Source organism: Callospermophilus lateralis, chromosome 5 (genome assembly GCF_048772815.1).
Source record: "Callospermophilus lateralis isolate mCalLat2 chromosome 5, mCalLat2.hap1, whole genome shotgun sequence".
NCBI classification, from domain to species: domain Eukaryota; kingdom Metazoa; phylum Chordata; class Mammalia; order Rodentia; family Sciuridae; genus Callospermophilus; species Callospermophilus lateralis.
The window spans coordinates 151573848-151590241 of NC_135309.1; the positions used below are offsets into that span (position 1 = coordinate 151573848).

Consider the following 16394-nt stretch of genomic DNA (forward strand, 5'->3'; position numbering starts at 1 on the left):
ATGCCAGTTTTACCCATTAAATCTCACAAAACTGAAGTTATAAGCTTTTCAAAATATCTTTTTAAATACAAGCTTAAACCAGAGTATAGTTTGTTTTTCATTTCTTGTTTTAAATTTTATTATTTCTGAATTGTAATGAGAGTTTTTTTTTCTGCTTCATTTAGAAGCTTCAGCATCTTCAAGAAGAAAAAAACAAGGAGATTGCAATTCTTCGTAATAACATTCGTGATTTAGAGCAGCGCCTTTCTGTTGAAAAAGATTCTCACCTTAAGCGTAGACGGTTTTGAGCACAGCTATAAATTCCTTATTATTATTTAATTTATTTAAAGACAATGGAAAATTTATTTCTATGTTCAGTATAAGCATACTACCTAAATAATAAAATTAAAAACAACTTTAAACTTTTTTATTGAGTTTATTTAGACACATCCATCTGCATACTACATTCTTGCTTAACAGTATTATCCATAAAGGAATTCAAGTTTAGAGGGTTTAATTTCCCTATTAAACCATCATTGACTATGGACATACTCTAGGAAGTCTAAAAGATAGACAACATTCTTTTCTTTCCCATTTTGTCTTTCAAGATAGCCAAATAACTGTATCATACTCTTCAAATTCAGAAGAGTATGATATAGTGTTAAAGAAAGAAAATAAGATACAAAGCCTTTATTTGTAGATGATAGTAAAAATCAAGATATGAGTATTAGATACAAAAAAGTAAGCAGATATTAAAAATGTAGTCACATATATTTTCTTAGCAAAATAGTCATGTGTTAAGTATTTCTGGATCTTAACAAGAATCCACCTTTTTCTTTAAAGTTTTAATCAGTTAAAAATGTAAGATTAAAAGATAATATTATTTTGAGAGATAAGTAAAGAAAAGTGGAAAACATGTCTTTGTTGTTCTTCCTCCATTCTAAGTTACTAACTATCCAACAGAAACCCCTAGGTCATAGTTTACGTTTCTGTTCTCATAAATGCAAATAGAATACTGGAAAAAGAAAAAGAAAGACATATTAACCAAAAGCTGCAATCACTTTTCAGTTGCCTCCTAATAAAAAATATTGTTTGGGTCAAAATTTCTATGGCATAAAATTTAAAATTTAGAAACCAGTATAGTAGATTTCTCTGTTTGCACATTATCCAATTCCTGGCTTTGGTTCACTAATTATTAATTATATGACTTGTAAAAATGCTGGAAATGAAATTGTGTCTAAACCGGCTTGGGGAGTACATCTTATTTTAAACATTTAGTTTGAATGTCATTTTCACTTTTTTGCCTTGTTTTTTCAGCTTCAATTGGTGCCAACTTCTGTGGGATCAAGCTGCTGACTTCTTTGTCAGGCAGCTGGAGGCATTCGTCACTGACAAGATTCAATGACATTCTCCTCTGCCCTAAGTCCCTGTCAGCTACATAAAGATGGGAGGTTTTCAGCACACTGTCAGGTGATTGCAGACTCTCTTTTTTCAAATATCAGATGTCGACAATGGCAGCAACAGCTACTGGAAGCTGCCTGTGGATCTTTGAACAACTTACACTGTAATTGATTTACACATCCCTTTTGGCAGAGTTTCCTTTGTGCAAGTGAAAGTTGTAAACCTTCACTTCCTGCCATCTGTCAGCTCTCTGAGTTACCCTGCCTATACTGGCCCTTATGCTTTTTATGGTGATGAAGGTCTAGAGGAGCCGGGTTTGAAGGAGTATCTGCTGCTCCTGGTTGCTGATTCTTTGAAAGCTCACTGCTCCCAAGATGCTGATGGTTGTGATGGTGATGTGGCTGCAGAGCCTCAATTGTTTTTTCCACAGTGGGAAAAGATACATTTCTACAGAAGTCTTCATTTTCAAGAGTCTGTAACAAATTTGTAAATCACTTATCAATAAGCTTGCAAATTTAGCAGGAATGCATAAAAAATTATTTGTAGAACTGACATACATGGGATTCCAACTAGTTAATTAGGATAGAGCTGACTTTGTGTTTCTTGCTTTATATTAATGAAAAAGAGTCTAATGTTAGTCTCGACCCCTAGACTTTTTTTATTAAAAGCTTAAAGAGAAAGCCAAACTGTGTATAGCTGAGAAGTAAAATTAAGTAAACTGGCTAAAAGAACTTAAGTTTCCATGAAATCAAAACAAATATCAAATCCTAAAATCAGTTGACCTACATGGAACCTTTTGCATCTGTGCCAACAATACATCTAATCTAACATTGTTTTCTGAAGCAAATTAGTTTTTCTTTGATAAGTAAAAAATGGCAACAAACTCTGCTCAAAAATTATAGTTTTCCATACTTCAGTGTATGGCAGGAAATGTTTTGACTTAACCAAAGCTTTGCCAATGTGTCTCTGCTATAGTTCTGTCAGGTGAAAATAGCAAGTTACTGCCTGTTTTTCACTGACCATAATCTTTCATTATGCATACTAATTCTTTCATTTTTTGAAAAATTATTGTTTTGTGTACCCACAAACATACATTAGGCCTACAGATATCACAGTGCAATATTAAACCTCAACCTAAAGTTGATTTGTAAATATTACTAAATGAATTTGAGAACCCAGTGAATCACTAAGTGGTATGACAATGTTACGAAGTTACAAGTTCTATTGGATTTTTAGCATACATCTACTAAAGGGTGTACTTTCTGATTATTTATGAATCACTTTTAAGTGGGAACTATGTATTTGATTCTAAACTTATAAAGTTTAGTAAATGTTTAAAATAAGTGTTAAATGATTTGACAAATACTAATCTAGTTTCAGAAAATCTATTAATTACTGACTGATTCTACAGTGCATATTTTTTCACATTTTACTATTTCTGAAATTAGAGTGTATCTTACTATTGATGGTTTTTTAACACAGTGTTGTACTTTAATTGGCAGCATTTTTAAAGTATATCAAATAATGTTTATATAATTAATGACATCTAGGAAATAATGAAATAGAAAAACTCCTATCTCATTTGTCTATGGGATACATATGGTGTATTATTCTTATTTAAATGTTATTTATAAGGTTGAGTTGTGGTAGAGTGCTTGCTTAATATGCAAAAGGCCCTGGGTTTCATCCCAAGCATTCATAAATAAATAAATAAATTTCACAAATTTTAAGTATATTATAGGAATTGTTTTTGCTTTTTTTCTATATATCTAGGTATATTTATAACTATCAGACACTTGCACAAATACAAAATACAGAAATGATACCAAAATAGGAGAAATCTACGTAGTTGGTATTTATTAATTAGCATAGATCAGACATTGAGTTAATATTTTATTTCCATTACTCAGTCTCCTCATCTTTAAAATCATAAAATAACTATCACAGTATTATTATGGTATATGAATGGATTAAAAAGTGACAAATAAGTAATTATCCTATTGTACTCCTTACCAACTAAATTAAGTTGTTTGTTAAAATGAAAGGTGGTGGCTTTCTTTAGACCTGGGAAAAATCAAAGTACAACGCACAAATCAAATTAAGAATTGTTTTTAAACCTGAGTTCAAATTCTGCCAGTCTGCCCTATCAAGGAAACTTTGTATAGAATTATTTTCTGTTCAATAAGAGAGAAAATAAGTCTAGTTAATATATTATTATTTATTCTTTTTGTTAAAATATTTAAATATAGTGTTACTCATAACACTTTTAGGTAATGAGTGGAAAACTTACTCCACTTTCTATTAAATTAAATAATTAAAATTTCAGACTGGGAAGAGAGTATAAGTTCTTCACAGAAAAGCTGATAGTCTTTTATCCTCGATGTATATCAAGTAGTTATCTTGCCTCAATTCCTTGACAGGTAATGCCTTGGGTAAGCTTTGCCATCACTGTGCTCTTATGTGAACATTTTCAGGTTACTACAATAATATTTTTGTATATGTTTCCTAAATTTTTTGAACATTTATACTCATGCAATATCATTTGATGGTAATTAAAATATGTGACCTACATTGATTGTTGTTGTCTAAAACCCTTCTGGCTAAAGGCAGAATTATGGGTCTAAAAAAGATGTTTGAAAGTATATGTTATATTTTACACAACAAAAAAGTGTGCAAAACAATGTAATTACAAAATTATATTTTTAGTAAACCAGTAAATATGTTAATTAGATAATTGATTATGAAACACTAACTTATTTTGATAAGCTCTTAAAAGATTTCCTCTTTTCTCCCAGTAAAAATAATTGAGAAAAATACCCTGAAAGAGCAGTTTCCACATCTGTCTTCACAGTAAGCAATCTTAATGGCATCTTCTACATATGGGAAAGTTAGGAAGGAGTAAGGCAAACCAAGATGATATACAAGATGGCCACATCTAGAAAAAAAGGACAAACACAATGTTATTACAATATTTTCTTGTATTGTGATCCTACTCAAGCACATTTTGGCATAGGTATTATGGGTTTCATGGTCTGAAACTTAAAATTCTTTACCTTCAGTAAATTTCTGTGGATTGGATCTACAAATGAACTCCCAGGTTCCATATACCAGATCTAGACTATAGTAAGTTTAATCATAGCATTTATATATATTATTACTATTATTAAATTATACCAAAATGTATAGTATAGTCATTGTGACTTGGTCAAACATGATTTTATAATTGACATAAATTCTACAGAGCCCAAAACACTGACTTATAAATTAAGCTATGCAAACCACATAAGGTTTTGCAACTGGTTAGGACAGCAAAAATTCCAAACCAGAAATCACAGTATAATAAAAAGATCTAGAATTGGCCATTAGCACATTTATTTAAAAATACATCTAATGCAACAAAAATTTCAGCACAATGAAGAACTCAAATTCTCAGAAATTGTGAGGTTCAGATATTTTTCTTGCCACATTTTACCCAGTAAGTATATAGGGCTTTATACAAACATCAAAGTATTATATTTTATAACTGTCTAAGTTAGAAGTTTAAAGGCCTAAAAGAAGGAAATGTAATATTGAAAAAGTATTTAATAAAAGACACATAGGGCTTAGGCCTAGGCAGTGGGTGGCCAGAAGAAAACAAAGTACCCACTGAGAATATTTTTACAGCAGGTATTGTATGCATTGAGTTTCTCTCAAAACATGACTGTCTTATTTGTTCATAAATTCAAATGAATATTTGTACAGATGATGCTTAAATGATTAGCACACTTTACAGTTCAGAAATGCAAATGTGTTGTCTTAAAATTATAATTTAGAGATAAACAAGACTACAAAGTGTGGTTTTTCATATACACAATACTTAGAGTAGAATTGTGCCTGGTGTGCAAATGGATTCTTCTGTTTACTTAATCAGAATGCCAATTCATGGGGAAAATATATAGTCACTTCAACTAGTTGAATGATGAACTCTTTTACATTGCCTTTCCTTGAAGAAAGCCATTTCAAATATATAGAAACCAACCCTTAAATGGGCCTATTTTGAAATTGGGTATTTGAAAATAAAACAAAATGAAGTGTCTTATTGTAAAATCACTATTAAAGAAGAAAGAAAACAAGTAGGAACTGTTGCAAAAATCTAGAGGAACAGTCACGGAGGAAGTAACTTAAGGTAGTGATTATGAAGAAGAGATAAATATAATGAGGATTTAGAGTCCATAGAAAGTCACAACTGACCCAACATGGAAGGTTGGATAGAAGTCAGTAACCCATGCCTGTCACCATTTTCTGAAGGGCAGATGGAAGCAAAACTACCACACACGATGGTGTCTGTGATGTCCTACAACGTATTAGATGATGACTGGCAGGAGGAAGGAGTGGAAGCCATAATGCTCGACCACATCTTTCCCCAAAAGCATCCCTTTCTATAACTCTCACAAAGATTAAAGTAGAAGCAGGTTTTAAGAGAAGATAATTATCTTGAATTTAAGATATTTGTGAACATTTATTAAGTGTATATTCTAGTCTGGAGTTTAGTCATTGTGCTTGAGTTTTGTATATATTCGGGATCATCAGAATATATGTTATAATTGTAGTCAAGGGATAGATGAAATTGCTCATGCAGAAATTGCTCATGAGGAGAAAGAAATCTCAGTCATTCTTAATAACATAAACATGCACAGAAGAAACACAGGAAGAATGCCAGAGGAAGAATGAGGAGGAGGAAGAATGATATGGGGAAACCAGCAGAGTGTAACATCAAAAGATCAAAAGTTGAAACTGTTTCAAAGACTTAAGATATGGTTTTTATTTCTAAATGTTAAAAAAAAAAGATTACATGACAGGAGAACTGAAATATGGCATTGTATTTAACAATAAATATTGTCATGTCTGGTGTAAATAAATACATACAAAGGAAGTAGGTATATTTTAATTTGGGAGGTGTGAGTGTATACAGACCTGTCATATATGAGGAAGTCATCTTTGTATCCATTTAAGAGTGTCCACACATCTGTTTGGTTTTCTTCTTGTTGATAAACAGGAATATGGTCTGAAACCTTATTTTTAAGATGTATGTATTTTAATTGAGAAGAGATTCCTTGATGATTAACAACAATATAGGAAATATTAGAATATCCTTCTTTTTCCAATTTTATTCGCAGGTCTTCCAATCTAAAAGATTTGGGGGAAAAATTCAGAAAATTATTTAATAGGATTAGTAGTTTCTTCTCTCTTTCTTCACACAGTTTTTTTTCTGCAAAACTCTCCTTCTTACTATTTTGATTGACCCATATTTTTCATATTGTATAAGATTCCAAAACTTTCATTTTTGGAATTATTTAAAACTTGTGCTTAGTTAAAACTGTATGCAAAATGCTTTCACAAACATTAGTCATTTAGTCTTCAGATTAACCTCATGAACTGACTATTTTTAAAATTTATCTTACAGACACAGAGATTCTGCTCAATAAATATTTGCAGAATAACCCTACAAATATTTTGATATAGATTTGCTAAATGACCCAACACCTTTGATAGAAAATGTAGTGTTTATTCTACTCTAGCAAAACACCCTTCTCTGCTGCTTATGTTGGTAACTGACCCATTATCAGGAGTATGTTTTAGAACATTTTCATTACACAAACAACACATATTGAGTAGGAAGTTATAAAATGTAGGTCTACAAAAAGGAATAATATTCATAATGCCAAGAAAGTTACTACCAAAAAGTCACTACAAATATTTTGGTGTATATTCTCCTTGTCTTCTCTCTTCTAATTTATTAAACACATAAAGTTTTTCCAAAAGTATGATTTAATAAACACATTGTTCCCAGTTATGTTTTAGTGTATGTACATATGTGTTTATTTAATAGTTTTTCCCTAAAGATATCCTAAGTCAGGGTTGGGACTGTGGCTCAGCAGTAGAGCACTTGCCTTGCATGTGTGAGGCACTGAGTTTGATCTTCAGCACCACATAAAAATAAATCAACAAAATAAAGGTAGTGTGTCCTTGTACAACTAAAAACATATATATACTAGGACACAGTACCTTTATATATATATATTTTTTTTTTAAATATATATATTTTTTTAAAAATAAACAAAAAGATATTCTAAACCACAAAAAGACTACCTTACCTGGATGCCTGCAGAATGCACAGGTATCAGCTAGCTTGAAGAAGAGCAACCACAGTCACTGAACCGTGGGAGTTCTGCATTGGATTTTGATCTCTTATGCTCCAGTCTGGGGGTTGCTTACAAATGAAGTTTTCACCCTGGCTCTCTGTTCCTCCATAGGGGAGAAAACAGAGAGCCAGGGCAAGTCCCAGGCTCCTCCACATTGCTGGGGTTGTCCTGTAAAAGAGAAAACCTGTAATCATCTTCATAGATAATGTAACATTCTAACTATGAATTATATAAATCCAGCAGGTATATCATTCTACTTCCTATAAATACCTAGCCTGTGGGTTTTGTCTTCATTTTGTTTGGCTCATTTTAATGAGCCTCCCTGCACCAAATCTTCCTATAAAGAGGAAGGTATCAGCTAGAGGTGGGGGTGGGAGGCAGTTAAAGCACAATTAGGTGTAGTGAGATACTGTAGTAAAAATGCTATGGAAATTTGCCTGGTCAGGCAGCCAAGCACTTTCCTAGAAGATACACGTTTACACTGTGTTTAGACTCGTTTGTATAGCATTCTGCAAATACAATCTGAGTTTCATTTGAGATGCACTGAGTTCTGATTACTTCTTTCTGCTTTCTGACAATCTAAGGAAGAAGGGTAAGTAGAGAATTCTACATAGAAATTAAAAAAAAAAAAAATTGAAAGAGATCTCAGGAAGAAAGTTGGCAATGAGGGCAGTATACCAACATGCATGTGGCTCATGTGAGCCTATAGCTCTTCAAGTTTAAACCTTCCATGTTTATAAATACCTTGGTTATGACTCCCTTTCACTCCTTAATCCTTAAAGTATAGCTGTATGGTAATATTACAGGATTTGAATTTCTTCAGGTATATGATTGTCTGCCATAACGTTACTATTAAAACCAAGATAAATATAAAGGTAAAAAAATTTGACCCAGGTGAAAGTTTACAGATCATTGCTCCCTGTGCCATTTAATACTCATTAAAACTATACTCAATTAGTCTATTTATTGGTTACACTACTTTCAGGAAGCTCCTGGGACAAGACAGCAAAAAAGATGCCCTCTGAACTGAGAAGATATTAAATGCCTGACCAGAAATATTATCACAATTAGGGCCAGCCCTCTCAGCTAAGAGGTGACAACAACAACAACAACAAAAAACTGGGTGCAAAGTAATGGGGAAATGGACATACTCAACAGAAATAACCTAAGAAAATGCACACAGGTAATTCCAGTTTATTTTGATGTAAGAACCTATACACATGAGGGCAAAATTCCAAAACTGGGAAGTCAATGCAGTTTTAGGCACTGATCTACAATTAAAAAGCACTTTTTTTTTTTTTAATGGAGGAAGCTAACAATAAGTAACCTTGAGTGAACCCAGAATTTAAAAAAATGAGTAGAGGACTATGATGTAGCTCAGTGACAAATTGTTTGCCTTGCATTCACAAAGCCCTGGAGTCAATTCCCATTTCCAAAAAAACAAAACAACAAAGAGTAGAACCTTTAAATCAGAATGATCTAGGCTAGGCTCAATCCGATATACATCAGGCAGATATACTCTGAATTTTTAAACACTTGATCAACTTGGTGGAATGAGACAGACATTTTTACTCTCTGCACATGTATGCACAAATGGTGTGACTCTGCATCATGTATAACCAGAAAAATGAAAAGTTGTGCTCCATTTGTGTACAATGAGTCAAATGCATTCTGTTGTCATATATAACTAATTGGAACTATATATATATAGTTTCAATTATATATATATAAATTTATATATATATATAAATTAAAAAAAAACTTGATCAACTTTCACATTAAATAATGCCCCAAAATACCAACTTAGATATGATATCTTGATAAGACCCTAACTAATGAAGGACAGAATATATATGACTTCAAGCCGCCTCAATATTCTAATATTTTTTTAGATTCTAATATTTTTTAAAAAGAAGATCTGTTTGAACTAAGTCTGAAAAATTTAAGGTAGTATTTGCATGATAATACAGTTATCCTTGTAATCACTGTCACTTACTGAGCATTGCTAGAACTACACACACACTGTGCTAAGCCCTTTTACATATCATGTTAGTTAACCCCAACAATCATGTCACCATTATCCCTTTTGCAATTCAAGAAACCGGCTGAGAGAGTTTAGGTGTCTTATCTATAATCACAGGTGTTAAGTTACAGGAGAGACTGGATTCAAACCAGTTCTATCAAATCTGAAATGTGACCTTTTAGCTACTGCAACATATTGACAGTTTTAGATAGATCACCTTGCAATAACTATAGCAGCCTGTTTGGTTTATGCCTAGAATGGCAACAAAAACATCAGAATAATTTAAGCTGTTTTATTTCTTATTAGAATGACTAGATTTTCCCGGGTTTTTCTAGGCAATAAATTCATGTGAGGCCCTGAGTTTGACCCCAACCACCAGAAAAGAAAGAAATTCAGTAGTTACAGAATATTCATTATAAAGATCGCACCTGATACTCACTTTACCACAAAGTACAGAGTTTCAAATCACTTAATAACAATTGTGAATGAAAAGATGATTTTTCCTCATTGGGTTTCTAATGAAAAAATAAGCCATTGGCAGAGGGTGGTGGATTAAAGAAATCTTACTTTATGATCTCCCTGTCTTTTCAATCAGTAGGCTGTTCAATTTTGTTTGCTTAAAATAATTTTACATAATAAAATTTTTATTTTAATTGTAATTGTCAGTTGATTATGTAAAAATAATGAGGATAAATAAATAACAAAATTGGATTCACTGGAAACTGACCCAATAAAAAGTGGAAAGTAGTTATAAATTTCAGATCAATTTTCAATCATAAAACTTGGAATTAGTTCTCCATATGCAGACCTACATTTGTTTAAAATTCCCCACTAAAAGGATATGCAGCTACTTTCTCCACTCCTTCTGAACCTCAGAACAGCATCTGAACCCCCCCTTTACCTGAAGGCTCCCATTCTCCTCTACTTAACCCGCAAAACTTTGAATTTACTCACAGACCCCTGATTGAAACATGACTTAATTCCTTTAAGAACGAGGCTACTTCTGCACTATGAATGGAGTCTATTCTTGTCTCTCCACCCCCTTATCTTTTTCATTTTTCTGAAGCTGTTCTCAATATCCTTACAATGCTGTAGAATGAGCACATTTCTAACTGCTCTTCAAATCCACAGGGCTGGTGTTTAAGCCCTGTTTTTTTGTTTTTTGTTTTTTTTCTCACTCTGCATTTTGGTAGGAAATACTTGAATCTGATCATATGACATTGCCTACTTAACATCCCAGACTCCACAGAGTGAAAGTGCTTGGTTTCTGCATCTTCCTCCGCTTGGCTGTGCAGAGCAGAAATCAACAAGAAAGCCCACACTGTGTCCCCCAGGAACTTCACCTACCACACCCAAACTTAGACTCTTGTTCCTTTTCTTTTTTATTATGTTTATTTCCTTTAACCAACATTTTTTAAAGTCAATTCTAAGGGGGAAAAAACGCACTTTATCAGACTCAAAAAGTATTTCCCAAACTCTAAAAGAATCAATTATTGGAAAACACAAAGTTCCTACTTACGCAACCCCTTCTGACAAGACAAGCCTGTTTCCTTTCTCTTTGCTTCGCAGCTCCACAAAGCCACAGCAAGAAACTCTGATATTTATAGCCCTGTTGTTTACCTCACCCCTCAGCTATGGTTCAAAGTTCAATACAATCTCTCAGTGCTGTGACCTTGCAAGCACAACAAAGCCCCCAAACGGATTAAGATTATTATCTACTTTTTTAAAAAGTGGCAGGTGCTGTGGTACATAAAGGGGAACAGGTTTGACACTTACTAATTCCTTCCCTGCCCTTTTCAGTCACCCCAGTATCTAGGATGTAATGGTACAGTCGGGGGCGGGAGGAAGGACTAAGGGTGGAGAAGATCTCCCAAGTCCTGTTCTTTGCCAAACTTCAACAGGGAAAAACATTTGCTGAGCCAGCAAGTTGTGCTGTTGCTTTATAAAATAAAAAAGAAATTTTTTTTTTTTCCTTTCCTATTCCTTTGTGGTGACAAGGTGCTAGCTTAGTCCACACACTGTGAACTTTGTTAGAACACTCCCCTGCTCTTTCAAAGAATTCTGGTCTCTCACTGTTACAGATGCTGTTAAAGAACAGTGTGGACTGTTTTGTTGTGTTTTAAACTTGGATCATTATGAGATCTAGGAAGACCTCTGCTCTTTTTTTGATGTTGTTGTTTTGTTTGTTTTTGCATTTACAAAGAAAAAGAAAAAATCTCCTATCTGAAGAAAACCAAGCCTCATTTTATCACAAAAGTCCTACTCCCTGGTGGGTAGATATGATCAAAGCACTGTTATATTCGTATATGGACATATCACAATGAAATTCATTAATCCATATAATTAATAACTGTTCATAATTAATAACTTGATAATTACAGTTTTTTCAAAAGAATCCCTACTCCCCGAAAGATCTATGTGTCCCATGGAATTTTTAAAGAATCTAATGTGAAATCTTTACAAATACAAGTTTCCTACAAAAAAAAAAAAAATTGGAAAATTTTTTCTCTTTCAGAAAGGGGAACCTCATTCCAGCAACCATTATAAACTGGCACATTTGAATGAGGTAGAGATAGGGTCCCCCAGTTTCCCTCACCTTTGTCCTGATTGAAAATTACAGAATGCCTTGAATGCTCTGAGACCTCCAGCCAGCTACAGTGTTTTCTTTATAGGCTGAAGCCCAAGCCAACACCTTGAACATTCCCAGCCACTAATAAATGTATTTAGATTGTTCGCAAAACACTGAAAGAAACTGGCACCCAGCCCTGAGCCAAAATTTCTGAAAGTCTCATATTAACTCTGATCCCTTTACTGCCGACATAGCTAAGTAAAACACCTTTTCACTCACTGTTCCTTGCAAGGATAAGCTGCAGCATTGATAGATGTAAATGCTTTGGACTAATCACCCTGGAGTTTAGTGCTTCTTACAGTTTGGGGCACTCATTTGTGGGAATTTCCCTTTCACCTCTCACTGCTTTTAAGGTGACTCCAGTTTATTGGTTTAGCAGGACAAGGCACAGTGATAAATGATGTCATCTGAGAGTGACAGTTTTCAAGTAAGCCTTGCTTTTACTATCAATGCATTTTGTCCAAACAGACCCCTATTGATTTCCATCTGCTGAATAACTATTGTACAAGATGCAGAAAATACAAAGAAGCTCAGATATTGTCCTTCCTATAAAGAAACTTCATATCAATTAGATGCCATTTTTTAAAAAGCTCAATTCTGTTTTCTTTCACCAAGCAGCAGTTTTGGGGTCTTGTCCCTTTAAGAATCCAAGCAAAATAAACCAAAGGCAGGAAGTCAATGGTTATATGTTTTCTCTCATGTGGGGAAGAAAGGGGGAAAGGGTGTGAGAAAGATGTGTGGGGAGTCATATGAAAATAGAAGGGACACTAGTAGAATACAGGAACCCCTTCCTCTATTTCTTCCTACCAGGGGTAGAGAGAAAGGGAATTAAATTGACCAAATTATATTGGTATATTGTATGCATGTACAAATATGTAACAGCAAACCCACTATTATGTATAACTATAATGCAGTAATATTAAGTTATTAATCAAAAAATTTCAATTAAAACACTAATTTTTTCTCCTCAGAAAAACTGAACATATACATACTCAATTTTTAAAGAAGCTCATTTTTTAAAAAAAATCTTTGTATGAAGCAGATAGTCTTCTCTGTAGTTCATTTTCTTGACAAATTTAAATAGCCATATTGGTTTATCTGCTGCAGGAAAGCAAGTATTTCACCATCTCTTTCCTTTGCATCCAGCTTAGCAGCTGCCTCCTGCCCCAGAAGGACTCCTGCCAAGTGTGCAGCTGGCTCCAAAGAAGAGTACCCAAGAGTGTATGTGTGTATGTGTCCACGATTGGGTATGACTAAAACCCCAAAGTGCAAAAGAGAAAGGAAACTTGCAAGATTTGAAAGGAATTCATTCTTAGCTTCTTCTATGCTGGGTGACCTAGAACCATTCAACATTTTTAAGAAAGCAGAGTTTTCAAGCAAACATTGATTGGATATTAAATCAAATTCCATTAAACAAACAAGTTCTTATTGGCTGCTTATGTAAGATGCAATTCTAATTTGGGGACTACAGAAATTTAAAAATAAACAGTAAAAAATTCTATATCCTTTGTTGTCCAGGACCTCAAATCTCCTAGAGTAGACAGACAAGTAAGCAGGAAAAAAAAAAAAAAAATCAGACTGAAGTATGATTGTGTCTAGGATGCCTATAAGTACAGATTCTGTTGGAACCTTCAACATGAGAAAAAGGAAGATTGAACCCAGCTGGAGATAGAGTGGGCATAATAAGATTGGCATATACTGAAGCAAGTTCAACAGTTACTTTATCTGAATTTTACCCACCTACACAGCACCCAGCAAGCCTGACCAAGGCACTGTCTAGTTAGTTCTTGATTGCTGCAATAATTTTGAATGACTATAACTTCCTGATAGGTTGCTGCTGCCATCAGCACTTAATCAGATATTAAGATTACTCAGTGCAACTGATAGACTCTCAAGTGTGACTTTGTCCTAAGGATCTCATCTCTTACAACTTTCAACCCTGGAGTCATGACTTAGAGCCTTCCTCCTATGCCACTCTTCTACTCCTTACCATTTGTCCCCAGAATGCTTATGCCTATATTTAAGCCTCTTTTAAAAATAAGCATTCTCATGCTTTTATGAACAATAGATAATTTTATGGAGAACAGGGCTCAGAGAATCCGTGAGTCCATAATATAAGAGACAAGGGCTATAAACCATGATTTTATAATCAATTTATTAGCTAGAGCAGATGAGTATATGGCATCCCTCCATTAATTAACATTTATGAAACACTGATATCTCAAAATATTAGAAAGTAGAAGAGTATTATTATTAAACAAAGCACCCATGTAAAACATTAACCTCTTTGGTTTAAGTGGTATTTTAATATACAAAGGGAATTGAAGACTTTCCTAACAGAGAAATGATGCCTTTGGACTTAAATGATCTTTTCTTCTCTTTGCGTGTACCAAAAGCTGCCCTAAATATCATTCTATGAGTGGTACCAAATATAATATTGTTTTAATATCTATACTGAAAGATTGTAAGCCTCTGAAAATCCAAAGGATGCTTAAGAAAAAATAAAGTTTTTGGTTTTTTGATGCTGGGGATTGAACCCAGGGCCTCAAACATGCTAGGCAAGCACTCCACCACTAAACCATATACCTAGCCCAAAAGCAAGATTTTAAGAAGCAAACAAGATAAATAAGAACAATGGCCAAAGGAAGACATGGAAACAGAAGTTGGATGAGATAAGACCTAGTTGGATTCTTTGAGATTCAAATGAGACTGAAGTATGCTTTGAAGAGATTTTTCCCTAAGTTCGAAGATATTCAGATCCTTTGATTTATCAAACAAATGCAATTAGCTGGATAACCACATACTGAGCACTTTCAGAGAATAACAAACATCAAAAGAACTTTTGTTTGAAAAAATCTGTAAATAATTTTTTAAAAATCTTACCAAAACCAATGCTCGGGCCTGTAGCTCCTCATGAGTTGGTATCAACATTGACATGTGAAAAGTATGTAGGAGTATTAAAAGGCCCCCCAAAATAGCATTTGTCCCCTGAATGAATGGAATATCCACACAGGATAAGGTCAGGGAGTTTGGGATCAGAAGAATAATGTGGAATAATGGCCTAGCAAATACCTGGACGGCCCAGCAATTGGCATTTAGCTGCTAATCGGGGCAGGGTAGGAAGGGCAGAGGTAGTTTCCACTGGACAGGGAATGGAACAAATCACAGCTGTTCTCAGGGCACAGAGGGATCTGGATGGGAGCCTGAATCAGAACAGTAGGGAGATTCACTAAGCTTGTTGGTGAATTATTGATTTCAAATAAATATTTGGAGAAAGAATGAGTAAATGAATGATGAATTTTTTTTTGTGAAACTTAAGAACTAAGTCTGAATTCTGAAATAACAAAATTCCTTGTAACCCAGAGACTGAGTTAACTCAGTTAAGTAAATCATTTACTAGTCTTTATCTTGATATTATATTTGTCTTAGATATTTGCCATGGTCAGAATTAGCATAGTGCATCGAAGCTCAAGTTAACATTCAATTTCTCACGTATCAAATATATGAGTAGGTCTCACTGGTAATGTCTTAGAACTGCTGCTAATAATCATTTATTCCCATCTTCCTTAAAACTTAGAGAGCTTTCAGTTGTACTTCTAACACATTATCCAGTTTACACAGAGGCCAGGTTTAAATAAGTGAACTTTTTTTCTGGAACTGTTCCTCTCATCTCAATTAAATGAATATTTCAAGATAATCTGTATTAATTGGGGGGGTGTCTTAATTTGCCACACATTTTACGTGTGTGTATACTACCAAAAAGAAAAGTCTTCCAGGACTTGTGCTGATAATTTCTCAAATCTTAGGAATGTTTTGGTAAAATCTTCAGACAAATCTTAAGAATTTTCAAACAGAAAAACCAATTGAACATAATACGTAAGTTTAGGCAAGGTAGTTTTACAGTATGTTCAAATAAAACAATTTAACATTATAACAGAAAAGATGGCCTTAATTTGTATCTCAAACTGATTGAAAAAATATATACTGAATATAAATAAATATGATCATTCTCTATGTACTTCTTCATATCTATCTATCTATCTTTTGATTGATTGATTGATTGGTGCTGGGGATTGAATTTAGGGGTGCTTTTACCACTAAGTTACATCTTCAGTGCTTTTTATTTTTATTTCATTTTGAGACAGAGTCTTCCTAAGTTGCCCTGGCTGGCCTCAAATTT

The 16394-nt window shown here is 33.7% G+C and overlaps 2 protein-coding genes across 9 annotated transcripts in view; one reads left to right on the top strand and one right to left on the bottom strand.

The window, feature by feature from the left end:
* Positions 1 to 1705, top strand: part of Ccdc152 (coiled-coil domain containing 152) — a 48905-nt gene extending 47200 nt beyond the window's left edge. For all 8 annotated transcript variants that reach the window (XM_076857440.2, XM_076857441.2, XM_076857439.2 and 5 more), the window contains one exon: positions 165 to 1705. In XM_076857440.2, the coding sequence (XP_076713555.1) occupies positions 165 to 287 (123 nt within the window). In that variant the 3' untranslated portion in view covers positions 288 to 1705. The remainder of the gene's footprint in view (positions 1 to 164) is intronic.
* On the bottom strand, positions 396 to 11177 carry Selenop (selenoprotein P). Its single transcript, XM_076857438.2, has 5 exons — positions 11105 to 11177; positions 7515 to 7730; positions 6334 to 6546; positions 4198 to 4315; positions 396 to 1853 (listed from the first exon to the last, which is right to left on the bottom strand). Exons 2-5 carry the CDS (start codon positions 7715 to 7717, stop codon positions 1272 to 1274), a joined length of 1116 nt encoding a protein of 371 aa, XP_076713553.2. The 5' UTR covers positions 7718 to 7730; positions 11105 to 11177; the 3' UTR covers positions 396 to 1271.
* Positions 11178 to 16394: the final 5217 nt, after the last annotated feature.